The 17,365-nt window shown below is 41.1% G+C and overlaps 2 protein-coding genes across 2 annotated transcripts in view; both read left to right on the top strand.

The window, feature by feature from the left end:
- Nucleotides 1-17,365, top strand: part of NEK5 (NIMA related kinase 5) — a 56,420-nt gene that overhangs the window by 10,062 nt on the left and 28,993 nt on the right. Inside the window, exons 3-9 of the mRNA XM_052650228.1 lie at nucleotides 3,039-3,136; nucleotides 8,282-8,365; nucleotides 8,453-8,523; nucleotides 9,607-9,693; nucleotides 11,950-12,004; nucleotides 13,493-13,693; nucleotides 13,772-13,853. Coding sequence (XP_052506188.1) covers nucleotides 3,039-3,136; nucleotides 8,282-8,365; nucleotides 8,453-8,523; nucleotides 9,607-9,693; nucleotides 11,950-12,004; nucleotides 13,493-13,693; nucleotides 13,772-13,853 — 678 coding nt within the window. The remainder of the gene's footprint in view (nucleotides 1-3,038; nucleotides 3,137-8,281; nucleotides 8,366-8,452; nucleotides 8,524-9,606; nucleotides 9,694-11,949; nucleotides 12,005-13,492; nucleotides 13,694-13,771; nucleotides 13,854-17,365) is intronic.
- Nucleotides 1-17,365, top strand: part of SLC25A15 (solute carrier family 25 member 15) — a 297,070-nt gene that overhangs the window by 273,667 nt on the left and 6,038 nt on the right. The gene's annotated exons all lie outside the window — the stretch shown is intronic.

Genomic DNA, 17,365 nt, shown 5'->3' with positions numbered 1-17,365 from the left:
ATTCCTTCAGTAAATATTTATCAAGTACCTCTAATAGGCTGAACACAGCCTGGGTCTTGGGGGTAAATCAATGAGCAAAATGGGTCCACATCCCCACACTGCTCTTTTCTGTTGCTGTATAACCAGCGAACAGGAATGTAGTGGCTTAAACAGGCGCCGCCCAATTTCTCTAGCTCTTCCAGAAGCCTGGGCCTGGTTTAGCTGGATTCTCTGCACAGGGTCTCACATAGTTGAAATCAAGATGTAACTCTGTCTGCAACCTCCCTCACCCGAGGCCCAGAGTTCTCTTCCAGGCTTATGTAGGTTGTTGGGAGGTTTCATTTACTGCACTTGTAAGACTGAGATGTTGGCTTTCTTGCAGACTGTTAACTGGGGGTAGTCGTCTTCTGCTAGAGACCAGCCTCCCTCCCTGTCACGTGGCCCCTGCAACAGGCCCCCTCCAGCATGGTGGCTCTGACTTCTAGACCCAGATTCAAGTGGCGCTTGTGATTAGGTCACGCCCAGGTGTATAATCTCTTTTTCTATTAACTCAAAGCCAGCTGCTTAGTAACTTTCATTATATCAGCAAATCCCCTTTGCTATGCAATGTGACATAATGATGGAGTGATATCCCGTATTTACAGGTTCCGTTCTCACTCAGAGTTCACAGGGTGTGTGCATTAGGGTCACCTGAGAGTTCTACCTGCTCTTCAGCTGTGGTGTTCACATTCCAGGGGTAAAATGAGGGGTGCTGTGTGCTAAGTTGCTTCAGTCGTGACTGACTCTTTGCGACCCCATAGACGGCAGCCCACCAGGCTCCCCCGTCCCTGGGATTCTCCAGGCAAGAATACTGGAGTGGGTTGCCATTTCCTCCTCCAGGGGATCGTCCCCACCCAGGGACTGAATCTGTGTCTCTTATGTCTCCTGCATTGGCAGGCAGATTCTTTAGCACTAGCGCTAGACAGGCAATAAATGTAAATACAACTATAAGTACCTTATGTAGTTTGTTTTTCAAAATTCTTTTTTAAAGAATATATTTTACTGATATGGCCTCACGGGGTCTTAGTTGTAGCCTGCAGGATCTCTTCATTGCAGTATGTGAGCTTTTAGTTGCAGCATTTGGGCGCTAGTTTCCTGACCAGGAATTAAACTCTGGCCCCTTGCATTGGAAGCTCAGAGTCTTTACCACTGGACCATCCAGGATGTCCCTGATAACCCCTTTAAAGTTGATTTAAGCTACTTGAAAGAAAGAGGTAGCAAATGATAGAATCTGGCAAGAAAAGTCTGACATTTAGTGGATACTCAAATAACTACAGAGCAAAATGCTAGAAAGAGTAACAATTGGTAGCAAGCCTGATTTTGTGCGATTCCTTTATTAAGCTCCTTCCACGTGCCAGGTACAGGGAATGCAAAAGATCCAAGTATGGAGTCTCTCCTCGGGGCACAAACCAGTGGGAGAAACAAACAAGTTAATCGAAGTCCTTAACCTCATAAGAACCCATCTAATAGTTGTTTGGTAATGAAAAAAGCTGATGAAGCAGAAAACCATACAAACTTATTTTAATCTGTAAATGCACAATCATTTGCCAGAATTTTGATGTAAGATCAAAGCCTTGTCTTTGATTATGAATCCACTTACTGGAGTTCTGAGTATTCTTTCCTTTATAGGTGCCCGTCATCTGCAATTTATAATTTCCAGTTTCTGTTCTTTAGAGTGGAGTAAGAATACACAGATACTCTCTCTGTGCACATTCCTTTGAAAGCTTCCCAGTTATTTTCCATTTGTCCCACCCAGCATTTAGCTTAATGATTTTGTTTTTTAAGCTACTCACTTTTACTGGGTCCTTCACGGCATTCAGTGTTGTTCTTGTAGAAACAATCACATCTTTTTCCATTCATCTCTCATCACTTTGTATAAAAATTATGATAACAAGTATCAGTTCAGTTCAGTTCAGTTGCTCAGCCGTGTCCGACTCTTTGCTCTTTGCAACACGCCAGGCCTCCCTGTCCATCACCAACTCCTGGAGTTTACTCAAACTCATGTTCATCAAGTCAGTGATGCCCTTCAACCATCTCGTCCTCTGTCATCCCCTTCTCCTCCTGCCTCAGTCTTTCCCAGCATCAGGGTCTTTTCAAATAGATTTGGGAATGCATGCAATGATCTTGGTAAGAATCAGTGAGAACAGAGGGAGCATAGTTGAGTCCAGGCACCACCAGGGTAACCTTGAGCAGCAACAGTCATGGGGGGTGCCCAGCAATCTAGTGTGTAGGTCAGGCAGAGGTCAGTTAAAAGAAATTTGACTGGGACTTCCCTGATGGTCCAGGTTAAGAATCCACATTGCGATGCGGAGGGTGCAGGTTCGATTCCTGGTCGGGGAGCTAAGATCCCACATGCTGTGGAGCAACTAAGCCCGCACACCGCAACTACTAGGGTTGAGCGCTTTGGAGCCCATGTGCCCCAAGTAGAGCGCCCATGGGCCACAGTGAAATTCCAAGTGCTGCAGCTAAGACCTGACTCAGCCAAATACATAAATAAAATATTAAAAAAAAGAGTGTCACCAGTACTCAACAGTATAAATAAAAGTTTCTACTTCAAGTGAAGGGTCTGATCATTCTTTTAGCGGTGTTGGAAAAGATTCACAGCTGTTGTGTTACAGCCCGTTTCCAGCCTCACATTTATTAAAAATAGTTGCTCACATTTATTGCACTCTCATTGTGGGCAGGTGTTGTTCTAAATATGTGACGTGGATTAACTCATTTAAAAGATGAAGTGAACAAAGATAAGGCGATCCCAAGAGGAGTGTCTACATTATTATCTCCATCTCACAGATGAGAAAATGAAGCAAGGAAAATTAAAATGGCTTGCCCAGAGTCACAGAGCTAAGAAGTTTAAGTGGTGAAGTGGGATTAGAGCCCAGTCCCTCTTGATTCTACAGCCAGTTTTTTGCTATTATATTCTGCATTTTTCTGTTGCATTCTCTACCTTCTAGAACTTGAAAGGCAAGTAATTAGTAAATATTTGAAACCTATCCAGCATCAAATGAGGCCTTTTTTTACAGAGAACAACAGACTGTTTATTGTGATGGAGTATTGTGATGGCGGGGATCTCATGAAAAGGATCAGAAGACAACGGGGAGTCTTATTTAGTGAAGATCAGGTAGAAACTCTTCCAATTTCCCTGTTCATTTATATTAGGGATTAAATTTATAATATCATAAATAATAGACTGTGTTTATATGAAGCATGATTGGTAAAAATAACGGCTTAGTTTTTTTTTTTACAGTGTCAATATTCATTTCTTTTTTCTTTTTATCTTTTAAATTATGAAAAGTATGATAAAACATTTATAGGAGACTTGGAAAATACAGGGCAAAATTACATATGGTCCTTCTATATATTATTACTGCAATTATTTTTTTAAATAGATACATTAAGATTTTTATTGGGAGTTTCAATATCAAACTCTCAAAAATTTATAGAATGAATATACATAAAAGTGGAAGGATATGGTAGACCTTAAAAGCATCATGAACCAATTCAACATAATTAAGATTTATACAATTTTCACACAATAGTAGGATACAAATTCTGTTCAAGTTCCCATAGACCATAAACTAGGAGACCATGGGAATAGATCCAGGGACATAAAACAAGGTGAAGAAATTTCATGGTCTAAAGGCATTGAAATCATACAGAGTCTGTTATCACTGTGGAATCCTGTTAGAAATCAATATCAAAAGATATTTGAAAATAACCCACATATTTTCAACTGCACTCTGACATTTACCAAGAGAGATCTTCAACTTAGCCATCAAAGACCTCAGTAAAGTTAGAAGACTGAAAAACCAGAGGGTGACTGCAGACAAAAAAGCTTTAAATGAGAAATTAACCTAGCCTAGTGACATTGTACAGGAGACAGGGATCAAGACCATCCTCATGGAAAAGAAATGCAAAAAAAGCAAAATGGCTGTCTGAGGAGGCCTTACAAATAACTGTGAAAAGAAGAGAAGCGAAAAGCAAAAGAGAAAAGGAAAGATATAAGCATCTGAATGCAGAGTTCCAAAGAATAGCAAGAAGAGATAAGAAAGCCTTCCTCAGCGATGAATGCAAAGAAATAGAGGAAAAGAACAGAATGGGAAAGACTAGAGATCTCTTCAAGAAAATTAGAGATACCAAGGGAACATTTCATGCAAAGATGGGCTCGATAAAGGACAGAAAGGGTATGGACCTAACGGAAGCAGAAGATATTAAGAAGAGGTGGCAAGAATACACAGAAGAACTGTACAAAAAAGATCTTCATGACCCGGATAATCACGATCGTGTGATCACTCATCGAGAGCCAGACATCCTGGAATGTGAAGTCAAGTGGGCCTTAGAAAGCATCACTACGAACAAAGCTAGTGGAGGTGATGGCGTTCCAGTTGAGCTATTTCAAATCCTGAAAGGTGATGCTGTGAAAGTGCTGCACTCAATATGCCAGCAAATTTGGACAACTCAGCAGTGGCCACAGGACTGGAAAAGGTCAGTTTTCATTCCAATCCCAAAGAAAAGCAATGCCAAAGAATGCTCCAACTACCACACAATTGCACTCATCTCACACGCTAGTAAAGTAATACTGAAAATTCTCCAAGCCAGGCTTCAGCAATACATGAACCATGAACTCCCTGATGTTCAAGCTGGTTTTAGAAAAGGCAGAGGAACCAGAGATCAAATTGCCAACATCCGCTGGATCATGGAAAAAGCAAGAGAGTTCCAGAAAAACATCTGTTTGTGCTTTATTGACTATGCCAAAGCCTTTGACTGTGTGGATCACAATAAACTGTGGAAAATTCTGAAAGAGATGGGCATACCAGACCACCTGACCTGCCTCTTGAGAAATCTGTATGCAGGTCAGGAAGCAGCAGTTCGAACTGGACATGGAACAACAGACTGGTTCCAAATAGGAAAAGGAGTACGTCAAGGCTGTATATTGTCACCCTGCTTATTTAACTTCTATGCAGAGTACATCATGAGAAACGCTGGACTGGAAGAAACAAGCTGGAATCAAGATTGCTGGGAGAAATATCAATCACCTCAGATAGGCAGATGACACCACCCTTATGGCAGAAAGTGAAGAGGAACTAAAAAGCCTCTTGATGAAAGTGAAAGAGGAGAGTGAAAAAGTTGGCTTAAAGCTCAGCATTCAGAAAACGAAGATCATGGCATCTGGTCCCATCACTTCATGGGAAATAGATGGGGAAACAGTGGAAACTGTCAGACTTTATTTTCTGGGCTCCAAAATCACTGCAGATGGTGATTGCAGCTATGAAATTAAAAGATGCTTACTCCTTGGAAGGGTTATGACCAACCTAAATAGCATATTCAAAAGTAGAGAAATTACTTTGCCAGCAAAGGTCCGTCTAGTCAAGGCTATGGTTTTTCCAGTGGTCATGTATGGATGTGAGAGTTGGACTGTGAAGAAAGCTGAGCACCAAAGAGTTGATGCTTTTGAACTGAGGTGTTGGAGAAGACTCTTGAGAGTCTCTTGGACTGCAAGGAGATCCAACCAGTCCATCCTAAAGGAGATCAGTCCTGGGTGTTCATTGGAAGGACTGATACTGAAGCTGAAACTCCAATACTTTGGCCACCTCATGCAAAGAGTTGACTCATTGGAAAAGACTTTGATGCTGGGAGGGATTGGGGGCAGGAGGAGAAGGGGATGACAGAGGAAGAAATGGCTGGATGGCATCACCGACTCGATGATGAGTCTGAGTGAACTCCGGGAGTTGGTAATGGACAGGGAGGCCTGGCGTGCTGCAATACATGGGGTCGCAAAGAGTCAGACATGACTGAGCGACAGAACTGAACTGAACTGAGAACATGTTTGCATTTGAACTTAAATTGAATCTCTGTTTGATAGTGAACTTTGCTTGAGAAAGGACAGCGTCTTATTTTTGGACAGTCTCATGTAGGATGCCCCTGAGATGGATCTTAATGGCTGAAAAAAAGTGAATGAGAATGTTCCTTAGCCACTTCAAATGTGATGTATTTATAGCTTCACTCATCTTCCTTTTACCAGTGAGTACGCTGTTTTAAAATAGATTTCCCACTTTGCTGGGGAGGATAGAAGCTCTTTTTAGCAATGGCTATTTAGTTTCTTTGGTTATTAAGAGAGAGAAGAGAAAAGGTGAAGAGTAATGGCCTCAATTCTGATTTTCTCTGAGCACAAACACATTTTTCTTCTGTACATTGAGCATCCTCTGATACCCTCTTGGAACTTTTATTCATGAAGGAGACAGGTGTTTGTAGTGGGGAAGAACTGGACTCCCGTCCTGTGTGATTGAAGGGAAAGGCCTCAGCCACAGCAGGACATAAGAATGGCCTGCCAGCTTTCTTCAAGCCCTTTGTTTCTCTATTCTCTTTTAGGACACAACTGAGCTTCTTCACTTTCACTTTTCACTTAAATGTATTGGAGAAGGAAATGGCAACCCACTCCAGTGTTCTTGCCTGGAGAATCCCAGGGACGGGGGAGCCTGGTGGGCTGCCATCTCTGGGGTCGCACAGAGTCGGACACGACTGAAACAACTTAGCAGCAGCAGCTGCAGCAGGAATATTTATTCTTTAATCATTCATACATTCACGACATTGAACTTTAAATCAAAGAGGAAATTATCTGAGCTCTTAAATGCTGCTGCTGCTGCAGCTAAGTTGCTTCAGTCGTGTCCGACTCTGTGCGACCCCATGGCGGCAGCCCACCAGGCTCCCCCATCCCTGGGATTCTCCAGGTAAGAACACTGGAGTGGGTTGCCATTTCCTTCTCCAATGCATGAAAGTGAAAAGTGAAAGTGAAGTCGCTCAGTCGTGTCTGACTCTTTGCAATCCCATGGACTGCAGCCTACCAGGCTCCTCCGTCCATGGGATTTTCCAGGCAAGAGTACTGGAGTGGGGTGCCATTCCATTCTCTGCAATATCCCTAACCTCTGTAAATTTAATCAAGCATTCTCCCTATGCTCATTGACATTATATATTAAATTCTATAGTTGTAGAAACTCTTCTTTCTTCTTATCTGGGTATTATTTTGCCACATTTAATAAAAATCCATTACATAAGTTTGAATTACATTTCCCATGGTTGAGAAAGAACTAAAATTACAACTGATGGATTTTCCTGGTGGCCCAGTAGTTAAGATTCTTCACTTCCAGCGCAGGGGACAAGGTCCCTAGTCAGTGAACTAAGGACTTCCCTTGTGGCTCAGACAGTAAAGAATCTGCCTGCAATGTGGGAGACCTGGATTCGATCCCTGGGTTTAGGAAGATCCCCTGGAGAAAGGAATGGCTACCCACTCCAGTATTTTTGCCTGAAGAATCCCCCAGGACAAAGGATCCTGGCATGGGATCCAGTCCATGGGATCGTAAAGAGTTGGACACAACTAAAGTGACTTAACACACATGTCCTGGGCACTCAGATTCCACATGCTGCACAGCACAGCCGAAAAAAAAAATTACAAGTGTATCTTAGTATCTGGAATATAGTTTTTTCGCTCAATTGTTTTCCTCTCTCTGTTTTGGTGGACAAAGAACCATTGAAAGTTTAGAATTGTTTAAATAAATCTCTGTAGGCATCTGAGGTGCAAGCATGTATTCCTAGTTGTGTTTTCCTACTCCAGGGGACCTTCCAGACCCAGGAATCGAACCTGTGTCTCCTGAATGGGCAGGCAAATTCTTTACCACTGCACCACCGGAGAAGCTGTCTACAGTGGCTCAGTGGTGAAGAATCTGCCTTCCCGGTTCGATCCCTGGGTCAGGAAGATCCCTTGGAGAAGGGCATGGTGACTCACTCTAGTAGTCTTTCCTTGAGAAGCCCATGGACAGAGGGGCCTGCAGGGCTGCAGTCCATGGGGTGGCAAAGAGTTAGACATGACTGAAGCGACTTAGCAGCAGCAGAACAGTTTAATAAAAAGACTCATGGTCAGCTAAGGTAAAATAAAATGATAACTAAGAAATAAACCATATCTAAGAAATAAAATTCAGCCCCCTGCATTTTGGGAGTGCAGTCTTAGCCACTGGACCACCAGGGAAGTCCCCTGTTTCTCTTTTTCTGTATGCAGTATTCCTTTTCATACCAACATGTTTGGATTGCCTTTTCACACTTCATTTTTCCAGCTGTAAGGAGAACATAGGATGGGATGATGGTATATATATTCACTTCATTCACGTAACCACACACACAAATGTATTATTTCTCTCTTTGTGCATGTTATCATTGAAGGTAGTTCAGTGATCAGCAGACTGCTCACTGGTTTTGTTTTATGTTCCCTCTACAGATTCTGAGTTGGTTTGTACAGATTTCTCTAGGACTGAAACATATTCACGACAGGAAGGTTTTACACAGGGACATAAAAACACAGGTAACAGCTCAGAGACAAAATCAAGAGAATAGATCTTTTATTTTCTTGAAATATCTCCAACAACATAGACTTTTCTCCACTTTATAGAACATTTTTCTTAGCAAGAACGGAATGGTTGCAAAGCTTGGGGACTTTGGTATTGCAAGGGTCTTGAACAAGTAAGTACTTTTAAAAATCATTTTTCCTTCTGTTCATAACAGCCAAAATATGTATTTTTAGGTATCAAGAATTAAGAAGGTATTAAGAGCTTGGTTTCTCAATAATTTTGGATAATTGTTTATATAAGTATGTTAAAGTATTCAAATGGTACATTGAGATTAAAATTTGCGAGACGTATCTTGGCATAGTAGAAATGTTGGCAATGCTGTATAGTGTGATATAAGCTGGTCAAATGAGATGTGACTGAAATGTATGTAAAGTTAGTGAGCATTTTGTGAAACAGGAAAATTAACACCTGCTTAGGAGAGTATATTGATGCAACTGTTTCAAAAGACAGTTTGTTGATAATAAATGCCAAGAGATTTTAAATGTTCTGAGAATTTGTCCTAAGGGAATAATTTGAAATTTGGAATAGTTTAAATGCCTAAAAATTGGGTAATAGCTAAATTTTATAAAACTTGGCACAGTCATGTACCTGAATATCATTTAGCCACTGACATTTATGATTTTGAAGACTTTTTGATAATGTGAGAACAAACTTTGTTGTATTAAATTTAAAATTTTAAAAACAAGAATTATGAATTTCAAATACACTATAATCACAGCTATGTGGAAAGTATGCATGGAAAAAAGACAAGAAGGAAATACATCAGAATTTTAGCAATAGTTGTTTCAGGGTAGTAAGATTCTTGGTATTTTTTTTCTTCTTTATTCACTTTTCCGTTTTCCAAATTTTAAATCATGAGAGTGCATTGCTTTCATTATTGGAATGAGGGAAATTTTTACATGTGAGAGTTTGAAAAATAACAATGGTACCTTTTCGTGCAGTCTTTAAGCCATAAGTTTTTTTTTTTATTGTGTAGAGTTTGGGTAAATGAATTATAAGCTTAAAATCAATTAATTTTATTACTACACTATTAATATACTATATTTTAATAATAATGATGCTTTATTTTAATATATGAATACATCAAATTTTGTGTTACTTTTTATACATTTTTCTTACATGTATGTGTATGTCTTAAGCCTTTCCTTACTTCAGTAACGCACTGTTATTTTATTGTTTAATATAACTTTGGTAGTACCATGGAACTTGCTAGAACTTGCATTGGAACACCATACTACCTGTCCCCAGAGATCTGTCAGAATAAACCCTACAACAATAAAACGTGAGTCGCTGGCTTTTGGTTTGAAAGTCTCAGTAAAATCTTATGGATTCTTTCTTATGGTGCTTTGTAATTTCCTTTTCTTCACCTGTGAAATGAGAATCGCTGTGACTGCCTCTGACCACTTCAGTGTTTCCTAAAGCTTTCACATTTATCTAGAAAAGAGATATGTCTCTTCCTCTGATGATAGAAGCGATAGAGTAGCCTTGAGAATTGAGGTCACTGTGATGTGCATCTTTGTACTTGATTCTCAGGCTTTCTAAGCACTGTTGAGCCTGTTGCAGCAAAGTGTTGTGGATGGGTCAGGTGGAAGGTCTCGTGACACAGCGCAGGTTTCAGAGCCAGAAATCCTAACCCTGACTTGGTCAGCGACTTGAGCAAGTCAGTCAGTCTCAGCGGGTCTCAGTTCCCCTGTCTTCAACAAAGGTGTTGGCTAGGTGATTGTTAAGGCATCTTCCAGCTTTAAAGTTCAACAAGCTTTGACGTTTGTGGTACTAGAGCCTACTGTTTAGGAGTAATATTAATATAGTTTGTGAAAGTGTTTGTCGCTCAGTCACGTTCGACTCTTTGTGACCCATGGGCTGTAGACTGCCAGGCTCCTCTGTCCATGAAATTCTCCAGGCAAGAATGCTGGAGTGGGTTGCCATTCCCTTCTCCAGGGGATCTTCCTGACCCAGGGATTGAACCCACATCTCTTGCATTCGCTGGTGGATTCTTTACCACTAGCTCCACAGGCAGCCTTAATATTAATATACACAGTGATGAAAGATAAAGCCAAGATAGTCTTTACTTCCATGGAGGAGAAGGAAAACATTTCACTTTTCAAAGCTATCTTCCGGTTGAACTCATTGGCTTTGCAGGAAGACCAAGTTCCTTTATGGAGTTCATTGTCTATTTGTTTAGAAAAGTACCCAAGTGATATTTGACTGACTTTGAAAGAGGTAAATGAGAAGCCAAGCCCTAAAGAAGAGTGGTGAACATTTCTCCACATAGTAGAAGAATGGGCATTTTTTGGAAGATATCCTCTGACCTAGAGAAGGAGGTTGGCCTCAAGCTGACCAGGAATGCAGCTAGTGTAGCCAGGGTGGAAGGACAGGCTTTCGAGAGCAGAGCGCACTCAGTGCTGCAAAGAGAGACCCCTGGCTCAGCAGCATTGTTTTGTTGCCTTGCACTACTTTTTAAGCATCTAAGTCAACATTTAAATATGTTGATTTGATGCTTTGAATAATTGGGAGATCCTAGCAATAAATTGTTACCAAACTGGGTTAATTCACGTAATGCACAGCAAGCCAAATGCTGAAACACTGAGGTTTGCAGCAGAGGAAGAAAGGGTTTATACACAAAGCAGCCAGATGAGGAGACTAGAGAACAGGTCTCAGATCTGCCTCCCTGAAGGCGAGGGATTTGAGATATTTATGGGATGAAGAAGCAGCATGGTCTTAGGCAGGCGTCCCTGGTGGCTCGGTGGTGAAGAATCCGCCTGCAATGCAGGATGGTCTTAGGCATGGGGAAAGGGGATTGGAGGTGAGGTAACTGGTGCTCTGTGCAGACATAGCTGAGTTTCATGCATCTTCATAGGATGCATGTTCAAAAATGGAAATGTTTAGCGTGATCTGAGGGGGGATTGGTTTTGGCCCTCTGAGGTCAAAGGTCATTTATTGGACACCTGCACAGGCCTAGTTTTAGCACATTTTAAGTTCACTGAGTACCAGATATTCTGTTTATTACTTAATCTAACTTTGGTTCTATGAGTTTGAGTGAACTCCGGGAGTTGATGATGGACAGGGAGGCCTGGCATGCTGCAGTTCATGGGGTCGCAAAGAGACGGACACGACTGAGCGACTGAACTGAACTGAACTGAACTGATAGCCTTGAGTAGAACGTTCCTTTCTAAATCAACCAAATGTTACCTGTTGAATCAAGTAATCCACATTTGAGTTCTTCCTCCCTCCAAATTGCTCAAAATTCCATATACACACACATTTTCTTTGAACTCATCACATGAAGTTAAAGTAAGTATGGAGCCATCCGATTGTAGCAAAGCTTGTGTACCTTTTCTCTGCTGGGACTCTCACAAGCTACAATTTTTTCTCTAGTCTTAGTAACAGTAAAAATTGATAATGTACTGAAAGCATTTGCGAAAACTGGTCACCCTATATAAAATTGTAAAGATACACAAATATAATTGACTGTAAGGATAAAAGTTTAAATTGAGAATTATCGATATTTCTTGGCATGTAAACTCTTTATCTTTTCCAGGGATATTTGGTCTCTTGGCTGTGTCTTATATGAGCTCTGCACACTCAGACATCCTGTAAGTATATGAATCATCAGATTATCTTGAATTATTGAAAAGTATATAAATGAAAATAACCTCTGAAAGAAAAAGGTTTTTTAATATAAATTTATTTATGTTAATTGGAGGTTAATTACTTTATAATACTGTATTCGTTTTGCCATACATCAACATGAGTCCGCCACAGGTATACACGTGTTCCCCATCCTGAACCCCCCTCCCTCTTCCCTCCCCGTACTATCCCTCTGGGTCGTCCCAGTGACAGCAAAAGAGACACAGATGTATAGAACAGTCTTTTGTTTGGTGTTATTAGATTGTTAAAAATTATATGAACAAGATATTAACAAGAATGATAGCTCCATATATACCAACATGGGACAATATCCAAACTATATTATTAAGTACAAAATCCAAGTTGAAGAATAGTGCATAGAGTATGAAAAAAGTGTTAGTCACTCAGTCGTGTCTGACACTTTGTGATCCCAGGCTCCTCTGTCATTTAAAAAAGCAAGAGATAAAATTTCATATCGTATGATCTCAACTTGGTAAAATAAGTAGTATTTTTTAAACGACTGGAAGAAAATATATCTCTGGGTGGTGGAATTGTATGTATTTTCCCTGTTTATAATTTCCTATACCTTCTAGTTTGGGGAAATGAGTAAACATTTTGATAATAAAGAAACTAAAAAGCCCCTTGTTTTAAGTAATATGATGTTTCATTGAATAACTGCCTACATGTTGATGGAAACAATTCAGGGCAGACCATGGTACTCGTAAGGAAAGCTTTTAACATTGTTTTGTTTCTCAAAGTTATTTTACTTTTTAAAAATTAAAAATATTTTAAATGCCTTGTCTTATAGTTCAGTTGGTAAAAAAAATTCCCCTGTAGTACTAGAGACCCCAGTTTGATTCCTGGGTCAGAAAGATCTGCTGGAGAAGGGGTAGGCTACCCACTCCAGTATTCTTGGGCTTCTCTTCTGGCTCAGCTGGTAAAGAATCTGCCTGCAATGTGGGAGACCTGGGTTCAGTCCCTGGGTTGGGAAGATCCCCTAGAGAAGGGAAAGGCTACCCGCTCCAACTATTCTTGCCTGGAGAGTTCCATGGACAGAGGAGTCTGGCGGGCTACAGTCTATGTGGTTGCAGAGAGTCAGACACAGACTGAGCAACTTTCACTTCACTCCCTCCTCTTTTTTTAATTTCTTTATTTTCGGTGTTTATTTATTTACTTATTTGACTGTGTCAAGTCTTAAGTTGTGGCTTGAAGGATCTTTCATTGCACAGACTCTCTAGTTGTGGCAGGAGGGCTCAGCAGTTGCCCCATGCAGGCTTAGTCCCTCCGTGGCACATGGAATCTTAGTTCCCCGGCCAGGGAGCAAACCCATGTCCCCTGCATTGCAGGACGGGTTCTTAACCATTGGACCACCAGGGAAGTCCCTCTTGGTATTCCTTTAAATATGCGCATTGAATTTTTCTCTGACTTAGTATCACCATTCCTTGTCCTTTCAGTTTGAGGGTAACAACTTACAGCAGCTGGTTCTGAAGATTTGTCAAGCTCGTGTTCCTCCGATATCGCCAAGGTTTTCCCGTGACCTCCAGTTCTTAATATCCCAGCTCTTTGAAGTATCTCCCCGAGATCGGCCATCCATCAATTCCATTTTGAAAAGGCCCTTTTTAGAGAATCTTATTGCCAAATACTTGACTCCCGAGGTGAGTTTGGAGGTGATTCTGTTTGGATTTTGACAGAGATTTTTGGCTAGTGAGTCCTGATACACTGTTATATTTTAGGTCATTCACGAAGAATTCAGTCACCCACTCTTACATAAAGCAAGACCATCTGCTTCTCGACATGCTGGGAAGGCGGCCCCTGGTAAGAAGGACTTAAGTGTGCAATCAAAAGATATTTATTGTGTGTGTCTCACGCAGTGATTTATAGTATATGGTTGACAACATTAGCAGGGAAATTCCTCCAGATTTGTTGAATGTGGACATTTAAAAAATATGAGCACTATAAGCAGGACTTCCCAAGTGGTGCTTGTGGTAAAGAACCTATCTGTTGATGCAGGAGACATGAGATGAATTTATTATAGCAATAATATGATTTCTTATTAATCTCAATGCCTGAGACCTACAACACATCTTTATATTAAACCCAGACAATTCTAGCCTACCTTTATGAAGCCTCGTACTAGCTGCAACTGGAAAATCTGCCCAAATTGGCCTATGAAGTTTCGATCTCTGGGTCAGGGAGCTCCCTTGGAGGAGGGCAGGGCTACCCACTCCAGTATTCTTGCCTGGAGAATCCCATGGACAGAGGAGCCTGGTGGGCTACAGATCATAGGGTCGCAGAGTCAGACACGACTGAAGCTACTTAGCATGCACAAGCATTATGAACAGGAGAAAAATTTTTGTTGAGTGGTGACCTGTGGGCGTGCCTGTACATCCAGCTCATTCATGACCTGGAGGATTCATCTCCTCTCTTCTCATCAGTCAGGAAAACTTGATGAAGCAGTGCATTTGCTGATAAAGAGAGGCTCAAAGGGGTAGGATCCAAGCTTAACTTTTGTGTAGGGAAGGGGTAGAGAGTCAGAGAAGGGTCACAGACAGACATGGAATCATGAGGTGAAGCTTGTGTTTTTGAACTAGAGACAATGGACTGAAGATTAAGAGTTCTGTTGCAGAGGCTGGTATGAGCTGAAGTTAGGATCTTGGACCTAACTGGTAACAGTAGGAGAATTGTTACTATGTGATCCCCAAAGAAAGCAGGTGATACCTTATGGTAATGAGAAATAGGGGAGCTGCTTTAGTGACAGTGTCAGGAATCAGCTGATGAAACACTGTATGTGTGTTTGTGTGTATGTGTAAGACAGACAGACATTAAAGAGAAAAATTACTAATTCAATTAACATTGTGAAATAAGAACAGCAGGATTTTTCAATTCCTTTCAATTCAGTTGCTCAGTCGTGTCTGACTGCAAGTCCATGGGTTGCAGCACGCCAGGCTTCCCTGTCCATCACCAACTCCCGGCGTTTACTCAAATCCATGACCATTGAGTTGATGATACCATTCAACCATCTCATGCTCTGTTGTCCCCTTCTCCTCCTGCCTTCAATCTTTTCCAGCCTCAGGTTCTTTTCAAATGAGTCAGTTCTTTGCATCAGGTGGCCAAAATATTGGATTTTCAGCTTCAGCGTCGAATGAATGAATGAATGAATATTCAGTCCTTCCAATAAATATTCAGGACTGATTTCCTTTAGGATGGACTGGTTGAATCTCCTTGCAGTCCAAGGGACTCTCGAGAATATTCTCCAACACCACAGTTCAAAAGCATCAATTCTTTGGCGCTCAGCTTTCTTTATAGTCCAACTCTTGCATCCATACATGACCACAGGAAAAACCATAGCCTTGACTAGACAGACCTTTGTTGGCAAAGTAATGTCTCTGCTGTCTAGGTTGGTCATAACTTTTCTTCTAAGGAGCAAGCGTCTTTTAATTTCATGGCTGCAGTCACCATCTGCAGGGATTTTGGAGCCCCCCCAAAATAAAGTCTGACACTGTTTCCACTATTTCTCCATCTATTTTCCATGAAGTGATGGGACCAGATTGCCATGATCTTAGTTATCTGAATGTTGAGCTTTAAGCCAACTTTTTCACTCTCCTCTTTCACTTTCATCAAGAGGCTCTTTAGTTCATCTTCACCTTCTGCCATAAGGGTGGTGTCATCTGCATATCTGAGGTGATTGATATTTCTCCCGGCAATCTTGAGTCCAGCTTGTGCCTCTTCCAGCCCAGCGTTTCTCATGATGTCCTCTGCATAGAAGTTAAATAAGCAGGGTGACAATATACAGCCTTGACATGCTCTGTTCCTGATTTGGAACCAGTCTGTTGTTCCATGTCCAGTTCTAACAGTTGCTTCTTGACCTGCATACAGATGTCTCAGGAGGCAGGTCAGGCGGTCTGGTATGCCCATCTCTTTCAGAATTTTCCACAGTTTCTTGTGATCCACACAGTCAAAGGCTTTGGCATAGTCAATAAAGCAGAAATAGATGTTTTTCTGGAACTTTCTTGCTCTTTTGATGATCCAGTGGATGTTGGCAATTTGATCTCTGGTTCCTCTGCCTTTTCTAAATCCAGCTTGAACATCTGGAAGTTCTCGGTTCACATACTGTTGATGCATTGCATTGGAGAATGTTGAGCATTGCATTGCTTTACGAGCGTGTGAGATGAGTGCAATTGTGTGGTAGTTGGAACATTCTTTGGCATTGCCTTTCTTTGGGATTGGGATGAAAACTGACGTTTTCCAGTCCTGTGGCCACTGCTGAGTTTTCCAAATTTGCTGGCATATTGAGTGCAGCACTTTCATAGCATCATCTTTTAGGATTTGAAACAGCTCAACTGGAATGCCATCACCTCCACTAGCTTTGTTCCTAGTGATGCTTCCTGAGGCCCACTTGACTTCACATTCCAGGATGTCTGGCTCTAGGTAAGTGATCACACCATTGTGATTATCTTGGTTGTGAAGATCTTTTTAATATAGTTCTGTGTATTCTTGCCACCTCATCTTAATATCTTCTGCTTCTGTTAGGTCCATACCATTTCTGTCCTTTATTGTGCTCAGCTTTGCATGAAATGTTCCCTTGATATCTCTAATTTTCTTGAAGAGATCTCTAGTCTTCCCCATTCTATTGTTTTCCTCTATTTTGCATTGATCACTGAGGAAGGCTTTCTTATCTCTCCTTGCTATTCTTTGGAACTCTGCATTCAGATGGCTGTATCTTTCCTTTTCTCCTTTGCGTTTTGCTTCTCTTCTCATCTATTTGTAAGGCTTCCTCAGAAAACCATTTTTCCTTTTTGCATTTCTTTTTCTTGGAGATGGTCTTGATCACTGCCTCCTGTACAATGTCACGAACCTCCATCCACAGCTCTTCAGGCACTCTGTCTATCAGGTCTAATCGCTTGAATCTATTTGTCACTTCCACTGTAAAATTGTAAGGGATTTGATTTAGGTCATACCTGAATGGTATGGTTTTCCCTACTTTCTTCAATTTAAGTTATTCAATTAAATGGCAGGATTTTTAGCCATAACCAAATATCTCAGCTTCAAGGATGAGGAGGAACCAGTGAGAGAGAAATATTACCCACTGTGATGGAGAAATTGTTATAAACTTAAGAAAGTTATAAAGGGAAGTGAGTGGATAATTCTGCTATGTTTAATTTGATTTGACATCATTATGTTTTGGCCTAGATTGAGGATGTTTAGAAAGTAGATAAGTAGAGCAAGAGAGAAAGTGTACTCTCTACATTTCCAGTATAGGACAGACGGGGAAACAGGGACACGTGGGTAAAGCTGATAAATACCAACCTGTTAGAAGACCCACTCAC

The sequence above is a fragment of the Budorcas taxicolor genome, chromosome 12, assembly GCF_023091745.1.
Source record: "Budorcas taxicolor isolate Tak-1 chromosome 12, Takin1.1, whole genome shotgun sequence".
Classification (NCBI taxonomy): domain Eukaryota; kingdom Metazoa; phylum Chordata; class Mammalia; order Artiodactyla; family Bovidae; genus Budorcas; species Budorcas taxicolor.
Note: the sequence above shows the minus strand (reverse complement) of the source record. Positions and strands in the feature narration are given on the sequence as shown.